The sequence below is a fragment of the Synchiropus splendidus genome, chromosome 8, assembly GCF_027744825.2.
Source record: "Synchiropus splendidus isolate RoL2022-P1 chromosome 8, RoL_Sspl_1.0, whole genome shotgun sequence".
NCBI classification, from domain to species: Eukaryota; Metazoa; Chordata; class Actinopteri; order Syngnathiformes; family Callionymidae; genus Synchiropus; species Synchiropus splendidus.
This window is the reverse complement of record NC_071341.1, coordinates 4,415,782-4,436,297: the sequence shown is the minus strand read 5'-3', so window position 1 is coordinate 4,436,297 and position 20,516 is coordinate 4,415,782. Positions and strand designations below refer to the sequence as shown.

At 40.9% G+C, this 20,516-nt stretch overlaps 1 protein-coding gene across 4 annotated transcripts; it reads right to left on the bottom strand.

Moving 5' to 3' along the window:
• Positions 1–4,214: 4,214 nt before the first annotated feature.
• On the bottom strand, positions 4,215–18,974 carry cuedc1b (CUE domain containing 1b). 4 transcript variants are annotated; one of them, XR_008415674.1, is made up of 12 exons: positions 18,767–18,974; positions 16,526–16,594; positions 16,033–16,374; positions 15,513–15,640; positions 13,661–13,787; positions 11,744–12,005; positions 9,252–9,317; positions 9,084–9,164; positions 8,915–9,008; positions 8,746–8,804; positions 4,780–4,978; positions 4,215–4,514 (listed from the first exon to the last, which is right to left on the bottom strand). XR_008415674.1 is itself a non-coding variant. In XM_053872900.1 (12 exons), coding segments are annotated over exons 3-12 (1,200 nt in total). In that variant the 5' UTR covers positions 16,345–16,374; positions 16,526–16,594; positions 18,767–18,970; the 3' UTR covers positions 4,215–4,513. The 4 variants fall into 4 exon arrangements, 2 of the variants coding, with proteins under 2 accessions (XP_053728875.1, XP_053728876.1); XR_008415675.1 differs by having other exon boundaries at positions 4,780–4,975; positions 18,767–18,973; XM_053872900.1 differs by having other exon boundaries at positions 4,909–4,978; positions 18,767–18,970.
• Positions 18,975–20,516: the final 1,542 nt, after the last annotated feature.

Sequence of the window (20,516 nt, the reverse complement as noted above, 5' to 3'; positions counted from 1 at the left end):
CAAACGTTTATGTAAATATTGTATTTACTCATTTATCATGAGGAGACGCACACCATCGTCAGCTTGATAGTCTAGCACTGATTGTATTTCAATTAAATGTAATCACAACTTCATTTGACATTTTTGGGTATTTAAACATACAACTCCAGTACTCACTTGAGTACTCACTGATACCGAATACTTACGGCATTACACATAAAGTTACTTTGAGTTTTTTTCCCCACATACACAGTTATTTAGCTGCGGTCATTCCATGAGAACAAGTACAAGTACTCACACTCCCTATAGGACAGATACCTGATATAAATCTTTAAACTGTTCTTGGGGAGAATCTACTACATGTGATGATCAGAGAAATTGTTTTGAGGCTGGAATTTTCAACTGAAGCATGGATGTTAAATGTTTAAGGTATGCCCTCTAATAGGGATGGGCACTAACTTATCGTACACGATATACCGCCAAACACACTCTCCATGATGACAATTCTGCATCTCACGATAAATTGTCCAGACTGGTCCATAGTTAAATTCAACTGTTAAGAGACATGAGATACAGAAGACAGACAGCTCAATTTAACCCCTAAATAAAGCTGGCAGAGCAGTCTGTCAGACACGAGCAGGTTCTACCAGAGACAGTGAAACATTGAATTTCTCATCTCAGCGCCTAGTTAACTATTATATTTAAACATAAACTGATAATGATGTTGGAGACAAACTCCACTAATAAGTTTCACCATTAAACAGTTTCAAGAGAGACTGTAGTGTCCAATACATGGAACAGAATGAAAATGGATTTATCGTGATAATTATCGTTATCGCTGAAATTACAACATTTATCGCGATAATTTTTTTTGTCCATATCACCCACCCCTACCCCCTAACAAGGACTTTGATTCATGTTTTATGGGTCTCTCCTGCCAATGAGGCTACGTACAGTACACACACAGTGACATTTTTCCCCATCCAATCTTTTTCTTTTGCTGTTGTCCAAAATGTGCCATTGTAATAATGTAAGCTATTTCTGGCGACCGCAAGGTCGTAATCCACATGAATCACAGATTCCAATTCATCTTTTATTGTGGTTTGACAAAATACATTTTCTGGAAATATTAAACTTGTGGTGTTTGCGTGCGCTCTCACATTTAGGTCTGCAATGATAGGTAATTTACTGTTTGTTACAATGAAAGCATAGCAGAAGACTTTGTTTTAATATTTTCCAAAAGATTAACAGCTGTTTCTGAAAGAGCCCATCTCTTAAGCTCCCTACTATTGTGAAGTGTCAGGGAGAAAGCTGAAACAAGAATAAAAAGCATCAGCATTCTAGAAACATTTTAACACACACACAGAATTGACTGAACACAGAGAGAAATTGTGGAAGCAACAAGTCGACAAAAGCAATCACAACAACAAACAATCACAATCCATGAACAGTTAAGTGAATATCTTTCTAACATGAAATAAAAATGATGGAAAAAGTTCATCAAACCAAGGTGATTTGAAATGTCATTTGTTAGGGAACTGAAAGTACCATCGCCATCAAAGCAAGATGGAGTGCCACATATCCAGAATGGTGATGTTGGCATGACACAAAAACTGCTTGATTTCTTGGAGATACATTCATCAGAGCTACACAAAACATTGCCCAGTGTTTTTACCCATTTACCATATCAAGATGCGGGATGAAGAATTTCCAAATTCCATAATAGTTTTCATTAGCCAAGCATTTCCTGTTCAATGTTCACATTTCCACCTGGTGTTTAGCTATTTTGTTACTGTTTGCACTTTACACAAGTAATGTAATGAATTGTATATACAGTATATGTGAGCAACTTATTGTACTTCAGAATGATTGAACTACCAATTTATCTATGTACACAAGGATCATTTAAAAAAAGCAAACGCTATGCTATGTGAACCATTCTCTGGTAATACATTGAGTTGTTTATTATTATTTAGCAATTGCAAGGCTGAAAGAAACAAATGAGCACTTTTTTCCTTTTAACTGTACAGAGTACATTTCTGACATGATGTCAGAAATGTTACATTACATTGTTACAGACTTTTTTAAAAACATACTCCGAGTGTTTGTTCACGCAGTGTAGAAATGAGTAGAGTGGTATTTAGAAATGTACCATGTACAGACCAGTAATTTATAGTAGTCAGGTGGGTGACAGCAAGGCAAACACATTCTGGAATTCTTTGGGGCCTATCGGGGAACACAGACAATCTTGAAAACATCTAAGAAAGATCTGTGACCATTGAGATACACTTTCAATGAAAATATTGATGGCACCTGCTACACAACGCCAATTGTACTTCCAAAACAAGACTAAAGAGCTCCTTGTAAGTGCATAATGCAATTAAACTAGAGATACTTCTACAAGTGCTTTAAGAGTTCCCCTAAACCTAATTTTAGTCTACAATTATAGAGCGTAAATCAATGTAAGTGATTTTAATAGAAATAATCATTTAAAAAGGATCATATTAGGAGGATATAAGTGGGATTCCCTGAGATGTGAAGATGTGAAAGGATAGCCTAAGATTCAGTCAGTTATTTCACTAATAATGTTGTGATAGCTCCAGCACGTACACGGTATATTTGGAAAGTAAAAGCAACAGGCATAAAAGAAACAAAAAAAAAAAAACCTTCCTTCTACAAAAACAGGCAAAATTGTAATAAAAGAAAACCCCACAATGGTCACAGAAGCAACTTAAATCTGACAAAACAAATACATAATATTCACTGAAAATGAACCAATGTAAATCAGACACTGTTCTTGAATGGTTCAACAGATTTATTTTCAGAAACCAACCCAGGCCTGAATAAAAATGATGGTACACTTAACTTAATAGTTTGTTAAACAACCTTTTGAGGCAATCTCTGCAATCATTAAATTTGTATAACTTTTGGACACTTCTCCACCTCTCATTTTTGGGCCACTCCTCATGAGCAACAGTTATTTCACATTTAAGGAGTGCCTTCTCTAGACGGCATGCTTCAGTTCCTTCCGCAGATGTTCGATTAGGTTTAAATTGGGCTCACAGGAGGCCATTTCAGTCCAATGTTTTGCTCTTCGGTGTGTTTAGCAGTGTCTTTTGGATCATTATCCTGTTGTAAGACCCATGAGTGGTAACTGAGACCAAGAATTGAGACATGACAGCAGTTTGGCAAATTCCATTTTAAGTTTTATAAGATTTGTTTTTAACAGTCGTGTTCTATTTGGTCATCTCATAAAGTCCGCGTTGGTTCATTTGTCCTCGATTTTCCTTCTTTCGCCCAGTCCAGGCAGGTTTGGTACAGTCTCATGCATCTGCACTATACCCACAGGAACATCAACACAGAGGGGTACCAACAAATTTGTCAACATGCGCAAGCATGCATTGGTCAAACCACTGTCAACAGCATAATCTACAAAGATAAGGCCGTTTCTCCTTCAAGGATTGACAGCATTGCACAGTGGCACTGACAGGCAGTGCATTAGGGACCTGGCCCTTTATGAACTTAACGTACATCTTAGCAGGTCGCTATATATCCGTAGAGGTGAAATCTGATTGAACAAAAAATACTTTTTTTTAAAGTGGGCAGAGTATCTCTATCAGAAAGCGACACTTGTCTAACTCTTTCATTCTTAATGGGAATACTGGGGTGAACGTTTTCTCCTCTCATTATTCACAAAAGCGTCCACACAGGCATCATAACTAATGAAAAGTTATTAATGGCATAAAACAAGTTTGAATTCAACACTTTATTGAATAGTGACCAGGATGCTACAACTTAAACGACATAAATTACAATTACGGGAACCCTGACACGAGACAGCAAAAATGATACAGCAACAAAAACATTGTAGAAAAACCAGCATGATTGGATATTAAAAAAGGTCACGTGATAAAAAAGGACACATGATTAGCTCCTGTTTAAAATGACCATGCTGCAGTGTTCTACCTGACTTTTAGATTTAAAATAAAGTCACAAGACTCCATTCTTATGTTGACACAAACTTGAGGCGGATTACTGCCAGAAGTCACCATACCAGGTAGCAAATGTCAAGGTTGTAAGAGAGAAAATACTAGAAAATCTTATATGAGCTTGTGTATGTTTGTGTCATGCAGTGTACCTGAGGTACCTTGGTGAGCTACAGGTAGATGGCTATTCATTGTGCACCAATGGTCTATTCACAGAAAGCCCGGTAGTGTGATGAAAAAGAAAAGGGGAACTTGGGGAAATATTATCAACTATTGTCTGGCACCCATTAGGAGAGAAAAAAGAATACTGCTACGAAAAGCACATCATGGTGTCATAAATGATATTTTAACAATAATATAGACTACAGACAAATATTAAAACCCAAACAAAGAGGAGTCCCAATTCCCTGCCTGTGGAGGAAGACAACATTTGTAACAGGCAGTGTAATATCATATTAAGCATGTGGCACCGACAGAACTGCAAGGCCACCAGCCCTTGGACAGGATGCCATCATGCCATGGAAACCCTCGGAGTGCAGCATAGAGGATCTGCACAAAAGAAATATTTGTCAGGCAGTAAGGTTTTTTTTTAAATAGGAAAATACAGCAGTGACTACAAATATTTTCGCTATTAAATCTATTATTTGATAGAAAGCACCATGTTTTGTACAACACATTCTGAGGTGTCAAATATCAACTACTGTCAAGTGGACTTCGTCCCAGGGTGAGAGTCAGCTATCCACAATGTGTTTTGTTCAATTTCAGCAGGTTTCCCCTCCCAACAGCGTATCCAACACAGAAGCCTGACTTCTACCTCAACATGGGACACAAAAGTCGACTTGATGATAGTCAGTTCCTGATGCCACTGGAGTGTTAATCTGTTGTTTGGAAAAACAACGATATCAATCCAAAGACAGAACAGAAACAAATGCCTTAAATTTACCAAGATTCTGGCTTGTTTTGATACTCTTTCTCATCCTTGGAGACTTCTTGCTTCTGATGACGATCGTCTACTGGACCAAGAGACAGAAACATTAGGAAGATCACATTGGGTTTAACATTGCATATTATTATCTCATCCACGGTCACAAAAGGCAAGGGCTATGGAAAGTGTCATTAGGCATTGTTTGGTGGTGTTTGATGCTGCTGCATAACATGGATGCTGTGGCAGAGAAGTGGCTTTCCCCACTCCTAAGGTGTCACATATTGATGGTTGTCAATTGGACTTTTTCATCTAATTGTGATGTAATTGTGAGGCTGTCAATTGAGTCAAATGTTTCCCCTAGGGCAGCATTTCCTGACGTTCATAGAGGATGGTGGAGGTTGAACAACAACAGGTTTAGTGATCATAAGCGCTCATTGCCACATTCTTATGTGAGGTATGTCGTCTTTTCCACAGAATTGACATTAAGATTTATTTTATATTGCGATATTAAATTAACACAAACTAACAACAACTCTCAACCGGATAACTGGAACAGTGAGAAATGGAATGAATTAGACTGATTCTCAAGTGGATCTCAGACAAATAAATTGGCAAATAGATAAAAATGACCAAAATATGAGAAATAGAGGAAAAAATTAAATGACTGTGTAATTCAGTTATCAGGGGGATTGCTGGCAGCTCGACAAGTGTAGATTAAGTTTATTATTAGATGTATAATTGATTAAACCTTAGACAATTTCTGACATGCTCCGTGTCCCAAACAACTACGTCCTGGGAGGAAGTCGTTTTCGAGCTGAAAAGTCACAGTATCTGTAGTATTGATAACCATGCTAGATCCACGGACAAGGTATGACATTAGATCGTATCAGCTTTTTAAACTATAAAAAAAAAGCTACAGCAGCCTGTCAGCGCCAGCCAGACTGCCTTGCCAAATATTCACAAGTGAGACAACAATAGGGCTGGGTATTGGCAAGAACCTCACGATTCGATTTCCAAGTCTTAAGGCTGCGATTGGATTCCGTTCGATTCCAATTCAAAGGATTTTTCTTCATTCAAGAACAAGTAGAAAAACCCAAATAAGAAAGTACAAGGTGACAATTGTTAAATACTGTAGTCATCTCCGCACCACTGTGTTGCATGTCACCACACACAGAGTGATAAAGAAATCTGAAGGCAGAAGTTAGACAGCAACGTATTCGAGCATGTGGAGGATTTCATTTCTCTTGGAAATATGGAGGAACCTTGCCATTTTGGAACCACACCACATCTGCACTGGGTCCCTTCATTTCTGGCAGAGTGAAGTATTGTGCAGATGTTGATTTTTGATGAGGAAAAGCAAGTGATCAGTAAGGTCAGCAGTATTGCTGAGACACACAAGTAATGTAAAATAATAATGCATAATGTAATAATAATGTATAATAATGAGAGAGGATGGAGCAGGATTGTGGTCTCCTCTCTATGGGAGGTTGAACACTTCACAGCTATTAATCTAGTTTACATCAGTACAGACTAGCCAATCAGGTGATACCTGTTATTGAGATTTGTGTGCATTGTAAATCCGTTTAAAATCATGGTCATGTTCTCTCCACGATAATTTGTTTTGGTGTTCTGTGTTCTTTAGGCACTGAACTGGGGGAAAAAGTCCAACCACAATATGAGTATATAATAAATTGAGCATGTCTCTCACCTGCTCCTAAACAAGAGTTTTGAATCGTATTATCCACAGACACGATTTACGCAGACAAACTTTTCCAAGTTCATTCTTACAGAAAGAATACTTTAAAGGGATATTGAAATTAACATTTCAAAGCCGTGTGTAAAAATAAAATGCACCTTTCAAGCCTAGTCTTAAACTATGTGCTCTGATTTCTCATCTCATTCTTATACAGTTTGCTTTCCCTTTGAGACTAAGTTTTGGGTGAAAATGACGTGAGGTAGGGCTGAATTGTTATAGCATCTACATCGCAATATTAAAATAAAAAATAAAAAAGTAACAATATTAAGATCACAAAAACAACGATATCAAATCTTTCCCGGGTCGTCCTGCAATGTAAAGCCTGGGCATCTGCGAACATCGCTGCTACGCCCACCTTTGAATGTGTAAACCTCTTTTCAAATTTGCCATTGACAGCTGACGTCAGCCAAATACAATCAATGGAAAGGAGCGCAGCGAGTGAGACAGACATTGGGTCTTGCATGGGCACAGACAGGCGGGCGCAGCACCGATCAGCGAGAGCTTGCGAGACCAGCCAGCTGCTTCAGACACAGTTGAACGTTTCCATGTTCTTCTTGTATGAGGATGTATCACCCCACAACAGTAATTAAACAGCTCACCCAAGTGGTAATAAGATAAATTGCAACTTTCACTCAACTGACGATTAAAAAAAAACACATAGCAATGGCTTTCACTGAACACTACATGATAATTATGAGCTTTTATGCAATTCAGGAGGGTTTCTTTGTATGTAAAAACAATGTCATTTAACAGAAATAAATAGACTTGAAACATCTTAATTTAGTAAATACACTGTTGAAGCCTGAAGTACACTAATGTTCTCATGAAAAATTACATCCATTTCTCAGATCAGAATTGAAGTTCTCAAAATTACTAATGCACATTATCGTGTCACTTGTGCACATCAGATACGCAGTTTCTCATGGTTTCGAGCATTCAGGTAACTGTCTCTGTACAATTCTCTGCTGTTTTCTACATTATCAGTTGGTGACCACTACGACAGTGTGTGTGGGAGGACACCCACAACAGAGCAATGGAGAGCTGACACATGCGCAAACAAACTATTACAGTCTGCTGGTGCCTTCCAAAATCACTGAAGCATGCCTTTGTCTTTGTCTTTAAACACGAACATTAATGAGGGTTGCTTGTATGCCGGCTCCTTCGTGGCAGGTTAGATCCTCTGGAGCAGACATGAAACACCTTACTGCAACTGCTGGTGGGTCAAGGACTGAAAGGCAGACAAGACGGTGCAGCGGCAGTTCTAAACTTAAAACGTCTACATCATGACATGTCAATACTGGCAGGCCTGGATCAGTGATTCTTAACCATAGGGCCAGGACCCGTGTTTGGCCCGCGAGAAGCTCGGTTCTAATATATTAGCCACGTATGGTGGCAGTAGTGTGTCACTAAATTGACTTGACAGCTGCAAATCAGTGATAGTTAACAACAATGGAGACGTTCTTGCGAAGAAAAATATGATGAAGAAAGTGATGGCGCCGCAGTAAAAACATCAGATCCTGAAAGCATCTGTTGAAGCAGTTTTAAAATTACTTTTTTTTAATTGTGATACTTTACATTACATTATCTATCTTGTACAGAGTTTAAATTTGATGAATATGAGTTGCACCTGGTTCTGCTGAGAAATCTGGCATGCACTACTGAGATATGAAATTTTGTCCATATTGTTCAGCCCTAACGTGAGACCTCTTCTTTTTTCTGAATTATGGATATGGAGAATATATTTCAAATTAGGGGATTCGTGTCCATTTTCTGTTCCTCGGCAAGTGAATGAGTGAGTACACCACTAAACGGTCTTTTTCCTGAGTCTTGGCCGATAATCTTACTTTTACACACATTTTTATACATGCATGGATACAGTAAACACACACGGACGTTTGTTTGGCTACTTTTGTGAGGATCTCTCATTGACATAATGCTTTCTCCACCACTCCGCCACTCACCCTTAACTGAACCATCCAAAACACATGATTAATCTTAACCAGGACTCTGGTGGACAGGCCAAAATATTCATTCAAGAATGGCAAAACACACACATAATAACAAAAATGTGGATTAATTGAAATGAAGAATATGCTTACCACAGAGGTTTCCTTCCACGTCGTCAAGGAGGTTGGCGGTGGAATTGGCTGTGCCCAATCTTTTTGTCAAACAGCTTTATCAAAGAAACTTCATGACCCAGCGGTGCACTAACAATTCATTAGGATAGATGCCACGTCAAGTGAAACAAGAGAAGATGATAAAGGATACGAGTGGTGCTTCAGGAGTGTCCGGCTCTTTGACTTTCTTCTCTTAGTCTTTTCAGAGAAAGTTTTGGCCAGTTCAAACAATTTTGTCCTGGTTGCTAAGGTAGTGAACATTTAGAGCTATTAATGGAATTGCAAGAGAATACCAGCTAAATATAAAGCTAGAGACTAACATTTGCCCATATGTTTGAGTTTGTCCCTGAAGAGTGCCTCGTCTGAGACAGCGTCCAGGGAAGCTCCACAGCACTCATCACCTGTACGGAAAGAAACCAGGCACACCAATGCAGCAATGGTGTGAAAACAAATGTATACGGTAAAGGATGTTGGACGAGTGAAAGCACCTGTGAAAGTCCCCATGACAGACGACTGATTGGACTTCAATTTCTTTGACTCGTACTTCAAGCGATCTAAAATGACAAAGCAGACCTTACGATCAATAGTGCGTGGTAATTAATGGGAATAGCCTCATGAAAAAGTAAGCCTTAACATCACGGAGTACATCATATTTCAACAACACACATACACACTAAGAGGTGGGAAGTAACCTCTTACTCTTACTTCGACCAAAAGCGGAAACACCAAAGCGCCACGACAACTTCAGATCACATGGTGATTGCAACATTGCACAACACTTGGTGCACCTTGAGCATATGTAACAAAGGGGACTGTAAGCTAGCTCTGAGCACGACTGAAGTTATGACACTCCTCCACAGCACTAGTGTGGTGTGCCACCATCTCCCCATCTCTGGACTACGGTCTGCTATTCAAATGAACAGGAACAGTCTGTTGAAACAGGGACGTGATCGGATGTATATGTCAATTCCAGGGCCGAAGAGCTTACTCCAGGAGCTCCTGTTCCAATTTTCTTCGTTGTCTGAGGATTCAAGCTTCAAGTGAGGTCATCTTGGTGTCACGGGCTCTGCAGTCATGATGATGCATCAGAGGCAGTCAGTTCCAAGTCTGCACAGTGTTTTACCTGATCCACTCATCGACTGTCTGTACTATCTGTACACCAGATTAACAAGGACAAGTCAGCAGCAATGCTTTACACTCCGATGATGACTTCGGAGGACTGAAGAATGAGCCAAGACTTGCTTCCTCATCTTACTCTCAGCCAAGGCTGGGCTATTTATATATATATTATTATTATTATTTATATATATATATATATATATATATATATATACCTGGATTTTTGTTTTGGCCAATGTGGAAAAGCATGAAATTGATTTTTCCACTTACTATGGTATTTACAGTCTCTCGCGTGCTGCTGTACTTGTTCCCTCAACCCTCTTGCCAGAGAACCCACAGAGAGAAAACTAAACAACACTAGCATGTTGGCATCTGACAGCAATACTAACAAATTAGATTTTGCTGCGAAAAAAGGCAAAAGACAAACCAGCGTGAGACTCTCAGTAAATTTCTGCAGTCAAGTGAGTCGCCATCAAACCACACCAAAAGACTGGTGCGTGAACATGCCAGTTTTTACCAGACTGTTGACTTCATCACACAACAGCGCTAACTCTGCCTGTTATTTCCAAACTGCAGAATTATAAATATACTTTTGTCATGACACGGCAATGTGAGGACACCGTGGCAGGCCCGAATGACCAGCACTATCAGTGGAGCAAGGGTCATTCAAATGGCATGAAAACAACATAAAGGGCGAAATAAGACGTGGCACATTCTTTAAGCATGTTGATGATCGACCACTCATCATGATCTGCTTCTGTCTGTACCAGTCAGAATGGTGCCCGTGTCCCACAGCACTAGGCACCTCTGCTCTAACCACAGTATAAGTGTAAATGTGAACACCTTGTCAAGCACGATGGCACATGCCATAGTGTCTGCAGTAATTAATATGGAGCTGCCAAGTTATATGAAAACTTGGCTGGGTCATTGCACTTTGTGCAACTTGGCATCGAAATTACATTAAAAAACGTTTTTTCTAGTGGAAAAAATACATGGAAACATGTCCTGCACAAAGCTCACATTCAATATCACTGATTTCCCCATACAGTGCCACACTTCCTCTCCAGGAACTCATGTCATACCTCCAGATCATTTCTCCGGATCCACAAAGACACAGTGCAACTCCTTCTGACCTTCTCTCTACTTCTCTGCCAACATCCTTAGCGCAAACAATGGATCAGTGTCTTCTAGCACTCAGAGCCAAGAATCTCAACCCCACATTGGAGAGCTTCATGGGACTAGGTGCAGCTCTCCAGGTGGGATCAAGTCTGAGGCTAATATCAGGGTTGTGTGTGTTCACATCTCTTTGGAGCCCAACAGACTTTGTCCCGAGACAGAGTCGCAGGTATAGAAACCCCCTCATTCTCGTCAGTTCTTCCCTGAGGAACTACTCCTGTCTGCTCTCTTCACTTCTCCGCTTGTTCCACAGTTTCTTTTTTCCTGATCAATTACAGGACTTCACCACTGTACCACCTCTCCTTGTCCACCATTCTCTTTGCTGATGATATACCTCACACCTCCTTCGTACTTCCCCACCCCTCTGGTAGAACTCACTGACCATCCAGAGCCTGCATGAACTTCTCCCTGAACACCTAACAGCATTCTATATGGCCATAGCATGCCTACCGTTTTATGAACATTATATTGGTCAACTCCCTGCCCCCAAATTCAACAGTTCACATCAATTATTCTGCTCTTCCTTTTCTCCCTCTGTCGCATTAAACATCTTCCTTCACCTTTCTTCTGTCCTCCTCGACCATTTGTTTCAGTGCTCTCACCTGAGACTTTGTCATGGGAGACCCTACCATTTATTTGTTGTGATAAAAATGATTGCAGAATCTATTGTAGGATGCACTCTTACCTCTCTCCAGGGCAATGAGGAACTCACGATTACGCTGCAATTCTTGCATAAACTCCTCATTCTGAAGGAACAAGGCAATGCGCTCATCTTCTAGATACTGTTTGAGTTTGTGATCTCGTTCTGTAGGTGCTGGTGCGAGACTTGGGCCTGCGTTCTTCCCCGCAGCTGCAGACCGTGAATCTGGCATTGATCTGCATTGGTTTCCCATAGATGGTAGTAAAGAAGACACCGATAAAGGCTGGGGTAGAGTGGTCTTTGAACTCTGTTGAATAGAATAGATGTACATGAGGCTTTTATTAAGAATATTTTGGAGTATTTTGTTTTATTAGATCAAGTGGTCCTAATAGGTTTTCCTGGCGATTCATATCAATACTTGCAGGCGCTGCACTGGCGCCTCGACAAAACTCAGTGCCGAAAATACTTGGATATTCGACAGACATCCACTGCGGCATTGGTAGTGTGGTCTCCTTCTGTGTCCAGATTAGGGTTCGCTCATCACGGACACACAGTCAGTGTAAATTGCATCAGTTAGTGACTATGAACAAAGTCTGATTCGGTAAGTGTGAATGAAATCTACAAATGCCAATGAAGTGAAAAACACTTTAGGAGAGAGAATTCTGAAAATGTCTTTCATCACACTAGACAAAGGACTGACAGTTTTGTATAATGATTTCGAGAATAGAATATGACTAAATGATCATTCATTCACAAGATTTCTAATATTTCTTCAACAGCATTGAGGAAATGTGTCCAGATCAGATGACAGACGGCCCAATTTCACCCCTAAATAAAACTGGCACAGCAGTCTGTCAGACATGACTGGGTTATATGAGATATGTGAAACGCTACACTTAGTTAACTAATAAGTTTCATTATAAAACAGTTCCAAGAGAGATTGTAGTGTCCAACATGTGGACAATAGAATAAAAATGTATTTATCGTGATAATTATCGTTATTGCAGAAATGACAACATTTGTCACAATATATATTTTTTGTCCATACCACCCATCCCCAGTAGCCAGTTTCTGGACACGGCTCCGAGGCATTGTCAACTAGGAGGGAAGTCATTTGGACTAGATATTGGGGAAAAAAAAAAAGTGTCCTGAAGACTTCCGGTTGTGATGAGAGCAGTGTAGACATGTGAGGGAGATGGTAGGCCACCAATTATTTTCAACATTAACCGCATTAAACTGCTTTACTGCCGCAAAGTCACGTGACATATTTGTAGGGTGCTTTGCAGCAGCACAGTAAAAAATGTGGCTCTTAGCCTTGTACTGGTTGGCCATCCCTGATCTAGCAAGTAGTGTTGGCTAACTTTGTGCACTCTTGCTGTTCTCATTCAATGGCTCAAATCAACGTTTACGAATGTCATGTCAACAGAGCTCCTGGGTAACTTCTACGCACTCTTTAAACCCCCCCCAAAATGTTTCTCATCAAATCTACACGACTTCATGTCAGGCACCTATTTTGGCTTCAAAATGGCGAACCAGGACCTCAGATATTATCTATCAGCATATGCAGATATTAACCTAAACTTGAAATGTTTAAAGTGAAATCTGTGGCAGTGGTGTCATGTTTGCTAAGGGAACGTGCTGAGAAAAAAAATGTTTTATGGGTTTTAAAGGGGTTTTACGCTATTATTAATAACTTGTATCAGTAGTCGGTATCCGCATGTACTCAAATGTCAGAACTCATACTCAATTTACTCAATATACTGTATCTGCTGCACTTTTGGTCACCAACTTGAAAGTAAAACGGTACCACAATTGGTAAAGGTGTTTACCTTGACTTGGAGAACCGAAGCCATTACAGAGAATAATATAAGCATTGTCTTTGCAACATAAATTAAGACAAAATGTTTGGTATACAAAACTCCACTGTGCTGTTACAGAAAGTATATTTAGATGGCCATCTACCTTGATACCATCCAACTGCTGAGGCAGGATTCGCAGGAAATCTTCTGGGAGATTGCCAAGAAGCGGGGGGTTCCAGCTTGTGAATTTGGCCCCTTGCTGGCGCCCGGCCAGTGCCTGTGTTTCAAATCTGTAAGGAGATTTAAAATAAGCAATAGGACTACAAGGCAATAATCAACACTATCTAAATGCTTTATTTATTGAGAACCCTCGGTTTCATTTCATCACGTCTTCCTCTAAAAAATAATAATATTAATAAAAAATAAGTAAATAAATAACTGGTCCACATTTATGGTACTTAAAGGTTGCCTTTGCACATGACAATAACATCTCCCATGAAGATGAGTCAATTTACTGGAGGGAGGTGGACAGGTTGGTGTCGTGGTGTAGCCACAACAACCTGGAGCTGAACGCCCTGAAGACAGTGGAAATCATCATGGATTTCAGGGGAATCACACTTCATCCATCCCCCCAAATGATGGCTGAGCCACCTCTTCATGACCTGTATGTCTCCAGGACCCAGAGACATGCAGGTTGGATCAGAGCTGACGCTTCTCACCCTGGTCATGGACTGTTTGTCCCTCTTCCCTCTGTCAGGAAGTCACGGTCAATCCAGACATGAACCTCCCGCCACAGGAACAGCTTTTTCCCCACTGCCGTCAGACTGACGAATTCATAAATAGACTTGTAGTTTGTGAGTTATTTATCTTTTTGTTACTTCTATTATTATTGTTTATTTGTATTCATTTTTATTTTATTTTTTATGTTTTTGTTCATTATTGTACGTTATTCCAAAGCACTTTTCTAGTTAGTGGGATCCTCATTGACCTTGGTAATAAAGCTGATTCTGATTTTGATTCATATATTCCACAATATACTCCACTCAATACACAGAACAAGGGATACACCGGTCTGACTTATATGGTCCCAATATCGATACCTGGGCTTTGGGTATAGACTGATACCGATAGGATAAGAGTGAGTATTAACCTTCTCTCCACTGGTAATGCTTTGAGGATAAAAATTTTTATAAAATGACTTCAGATGGAATTACAAACTTGGCAGATGGCAGCTGTCCATTCCATTGTGGATGACTGTAGTTCATGATTGTAGTTTTAATTGTACTTTTGACACAATAAACTCTGCTGATGGAGAAACACAGACCCAGACGAAGAAGCATAGAAAGATTCAGGAGGATTTTAAGTTTATGATCATAGTTTTATGGACGTTTAACTCAAGAAAAAGTTTAACAATGACAGCCATAAGTACGGACACTCAGAGAAGCTTTTATTTTATGATCAGCAAATCTGGATAGTGCAGTGACATGTGACCATACTTGCTAGTTGAGTGATTATATTGTTTAATAAACTTGTGTTGTGTATTTTATATAATTTCAATCGCTCAATGAAGTACTTGTCAACACATTAACTCATTCATTCAAGTCTGCAATAAATAGTCCACGAGCCCAAATACTGGGCTCACCATACAATCGTGTGGAGTAACTGATCTCTGACCTACTAAGCAATTTCATCCACAATTACTGGTCTCTAAACGCTAAACGCATTATATATCTCGCAATCCAGCCATCCTCGCTTGACTGAGTGGAGAACTGCCGCTCCGCTCAGCTTCAGGTGAATATTGAAAAATACTGCAGCAACGCTGTACCTGGTGTTAGTTGCTGTTAGGTGCTGCCATATTATCATTATGACGGTCACTGAGTGAAGCATCAAAGTTTATTTACCAGGATCTGCAATTTTTCACATATGCCTGATCCCATTTTAAGAAGCTGGATCGCGATTGGTGCATTCCTCCACAGAACACTTAAAAAGAATGCCGGAAAGAGTCAGGTTCTCACCCTAGTGGTGGTGTTGGCGGGGCCTGAGGGCATTTTCTGTCATATACATGCATGTCATAGGTTGGTGGAGAGTAGACAGGAGGTGGCTCTTCATCTGAGCTGTCCGGTTCAAGTGTCCGCTCAAGAATCTGTCAAACATTGAAAAAAATATATTAGATTATTGTTGTTCTTCTTACAATAAGGACTTTTTAGCTCATATTTCTGTATTTTATGTCATTTCAATCTGCCTTGTCCGAATTTACAGCAAGCCTGTGTATAAAATTACCCATAGACTTAAAACACTTTCAAACTCACCTCAAAACTAAATATAATTAAGTAGCCAAAACATTCATGTTGCCTTTGTTTTTAAAACTACTTCTGATTAAAGTAGTTCAAACAAGAAGATAGATACTTCAGAAGTATTTTTCCTAGTGGTACAAAACTTGTACAAGAGCACAACACATATGTCAGTACAAGGCTTGTTTTGGCAGGTGTGTCAAGAATACACTGGCCAGCACATGTCGGTAACATCTCTACTGACCTCTGCTGGGATGCTGTCATCAGAGTCGGAGCTATCATCCGAAACTTGCCCATCGATGCTCATCTGAAGCAACTGGTCAATAGTGGCGTCTACAGCACCATTGTTGGAGCGAAGCACACACTCAATGACTTCATAGTCCATAGTGGGGAACATGGTCTTGAAGTCCTCCATAGCCTGGTTGAACTCTAGGCGCCGCACCTGCCTGTTGGGTCTGCTGTTATTGAGCTGGCCCTGTCCGTTGCTGCCCCCACCACTTCCATTGCCTCTGGAGCCCCCACTGCTATTGCTGCGTCTGAACAAGCTGGTCATCATGAAGTTCTCCCCGTCTCAGGGACTGACAACCTAGTAAATGGGATAACACAGCCGCTTTATTCTCAGTTGATCATCGGTTAACCACAGAGTACGTTACTCTGCCACAAAAACAGATAATATTGTTAAATTGGCAGTATTATTAAGGTTGCAAGGCTGTTGAAACAGTAGGATAAAAACTCACCTGTTATTAAAGTACAAATAAATTCTGCATCAATCAGGGAAAATGCATGGTTTCCTTAGGAGTCCACACCTGCAGGAAAACAAAGATTTAATAGATTTGGAACAAAAACAGGCAGTTTGGGTTGGCAGCAACACCTCCAGCACCATCACAACGAACAGTGGGGCCCCCAAAGGATGTGTTCTGTCCCCGTTTTCTCTTTTGAAAGTTTCCGGATGACACACCTGTGGTTGGTCTCATCAACAATGGTGACGAGTACTATACGGGAGCGAGATGAACAGACTGGCTTTGTGGTGTAAGGACAACAATATCCACCTAAATGTGGATAAAACGTGGACGTGGCAAGAGTACTCCAAGTGCTACAGTGAGGAGGACCAAATTACTGGGCGTGCACATCTCTGAAGACCCGTCCTGGAACATCAACACCTCATCAGGGGTCAAAAAAGCTCACCAGCGTCTGTACTCTGCGGAAGCTAAGAAGAGCTGGAGCTGGATTGATGAAGTATAAGGAAAATTGATTTAACCATAGATTTGGTCAAAATGATGATGAAGCCTTCAGGGATGCTTGGGACAAGTTGAAACACCGGCTGTTATGGTAGTTTTGGAAAGTTTACAGATAAAACTTGAACATTCATTTGCTCAGATTGCTTCACAACAGTAAAAACTATTTTGTTTTTTATTTTGGGGTACATGCATTGAGTTTGAGCCAACTACCAAACAACGAGACAAACCTTACTGTTGCCGGATAGACAAGAAAACTAATCTGCTGTGAAAGTGTGTGATCAAGTTAGGGTTAGGGTTACACACAAAAAAAAAGTCAAAGTCCTGTTTTTGACTGGCTTATTCACACAAAAGGTGAGGGAGTCTGGCAGGATGACCTGTGCTTGAGAGTCAATGGTGACGTGTCAGCATAGACCTATAATATATGGAATCTGGCAGAGGCCATATATGCCATATCCACATCGTCAAAATGTTCAAATCGCTCATGATCTACCACTGTCATATTGCACACCACTACACTTATATACATGTTGGGAATGTGAGACAAGGGAAAAAATCCATAATATGAATGCACCAGTGAAGTTGAAAGTTATGCTAGAGCGGTTGCTAACTTACCATCATCATGGCGACACATACTGCACAACCTTGATGTTTCTTTCAGTATTTTTCCATTAAAAAGACCCCGAAAACCACCATAATCATGTCCATATCCGTAATGCATTACGGGTTTTCCACTTGTTTTGATTATTTATTTTACATGTAGGGGAAACCCTGGTTTTGTTTTGTGAACTGTTTAATGAATTGGTTAAATAGTTTCAGCAATTGTGAATTTGAAAAAACATGGTTCAACAAATGTTTATTTCTTAATTACTTTATTGATTGTATTGTATGGCAAATTGGTTTATTTCTTTTCCATCTGCCAGCCACCATATTAAGCAGGTGACCTGATATAACATTTGGTAACTCCATGTTCATGGAATTCCACTGTTTAACGGGAGATGAATGTAAACAAACAGGCGAGGTGTTGTGACACCTCGCTTAAGTTTAATTCGCGTCTTATAAAGGAGGCAAGAAACAACTGCAGAGTTTGTTTGTTTTTTTTACACAATTTCGTGTTACGGCATATGTCACTTCAGCACCCGTTTCTTTATAACAAGCACTTTATAACACATTGATTTTGTTGCGAGTCTATTGTCCCACTTACGGTGTTGTTGAGGAAGAGAATCGTGTGAAGTTAGAGAAGCGTTTGTTATTTTCAGCATTGCTGGAATTGTTTAGATTAGACGAGTTGAATTGACGGATACATTTACTTAAAAATATACTATCATACTTGCGAAGGGCTATTTGAACATTTAGCGCTCCTCTAATATGATGACCCGAACTACTGTCACTGGGCATTCGATTAGAACTGAAAGGACTTGGGGCTGGCGTGAAGGCTATTTCTAGCTCGCCAACTCAAATGGTGGTAGTAGCGATTCGGGCTATAGCTAATGCTAACAGAGGCCTTGCAATTGGCATCTGTGAGAAATGAACCAAGGTCAATTCGGGTGTGCGGGTCACTCTTCTGAACCCTCTCGTTTGTGTCTCTATGCCGAGGACAAGACAAGAACATGTTGATTTTAGTGTAATTTCTACCGCTAAACGGGCGGGACCGAGAAAGCACCATGTTTGGAAAGAGGAAAGCAGACTGATCCCCCTATTGCGCTCACGGACGGGCGCTCTCAAATCCGTTAGGTCACTTACCCGCCGCCCGAAGGAGCTCCAATAACATCCCAAAGGATCATCTGCCGTTTGCAATGGTAGCAACGTAAAACAGAGGGAATTTGTCCGTCCCCATCTGCTGCTCCGCCATGAAACCAGAAGCATCCAGCTGAAGCGCCAACCGTTTCAGACCCACACCAACAAAACCATAAGTGGGTGGAGCTACAGAGCAAAATGCCAGATCGGATGGGACTCTTTCAGACCCCCAAACTACTGACCCGAGAGTGGGAATCGTACACATTATTAAACATTAAATGCGCGCGAGTACAATGAAGACGTTCAGGCAATACTTGGGGATACCATTCAACATGAAATGTCCACACAAATTAGGTATACTGTTGTGAGAATGCTGTCCTCAAATGTAAATGGCTTTAAAAACCAAATTAAAAGAAGATGGATTACGTCCAAAACGTAAAAAAAAAAAGATCAAGCACAAGTCATATAGCTTTAGCACGAGAAATGAAAACAATCTTGATTCAGAACATTTTAATTTGGTTATGGATCATTTGTACTGAGCCCTGGAAGTGACATGCATGCGCTTATTTTTTGGATGTGACATGTATGACTCAATTTTTTTTATCCCCAGATAATTTGTACCTCGAGATAATTTTTATATTGCGATCACTGGATTTTGTGAATACATCTCTATATACAATCAGTCTGTTGTGGGAGGACAAGCGCCATGGACCCAGAGTGGTTGATCAGCGTTTTATTTCCATTCAGGTAGAACTCACATGGAGAGTCTATGTAGCTTAGCCACATACGGTATTCATCAGGGTGCTTAAACACAGCGACTTATTCTATAGTGATTATCGTGATTCTACAGTCATGGACAACTTTTGCGAACGAAACAGCACATCACACGTGCTTCGCCCTCCAACGGCCTTCCCTAATGGTTAATCCACATTGAGGCACTGAGACTTCGATTGATTGGCTCTCCACCCAGGAAGGCACCACCTAGTGTGTATCCTCGTCTTCCGCTGCTCAGCCTCTTTTTCCACTCAGCCTGCGACTTATCACAGCCCTCCGGTTGCGGTTCACTAAGTCCTTCCGCGCCGGCCCCGACCCACGACCATGACCGCTGTTTTTATGAGACGGAGATGGGTCTCAACGTCTTCCCCAAGGATGACGATGAGACCATGTCCTCCGTTTTGGAGGATGCCAGCGGGGCACCACCAGAGGAGCCGGCCCCTAGAGTCTACCCACTGGATGAGATGCCTCACCTGTTCCGAATGGCCAGGAAGACTCTCGCTATAGATCTTCCTCCCACCTACGAGCCCCAGGTAGAGGATTTCTCCACCTCCATGGTTGCCAAAGCGCAGAAGAAGGTCCCTAGACCTGTCTTCACCTGCCCCAAGGTGGCACACCTCTGGCCTCATTCAGCAAAAGAGATGTAGCACCCGCTGAGTATCAATGCGCCCTGCAGGACATTCACTGGATACGCAACTGTGGAGGCCAGGCTAAAGCCTGACCCACTGCTCCCATCTGTGCCTGGAGCTTCTAATAAAGCTAACCAGCGCACACCGCTGGGTGTAACCGAGCTCTGGATGTAACCCCAGACGCACTTTGTCAGGGGCCTCAGCCCGTCTTCCCTTGATAAATAAAACTAACTTCCTTCCAATATGGAGAGACCTGTAGGGTCCGCTCTCCCCTTGGATGGATAGGTTAGGACAGGATACACGCTTCAGTTCTGCCGCTGTCCACCAACATTCGATGGGGTGAACAGCACGAC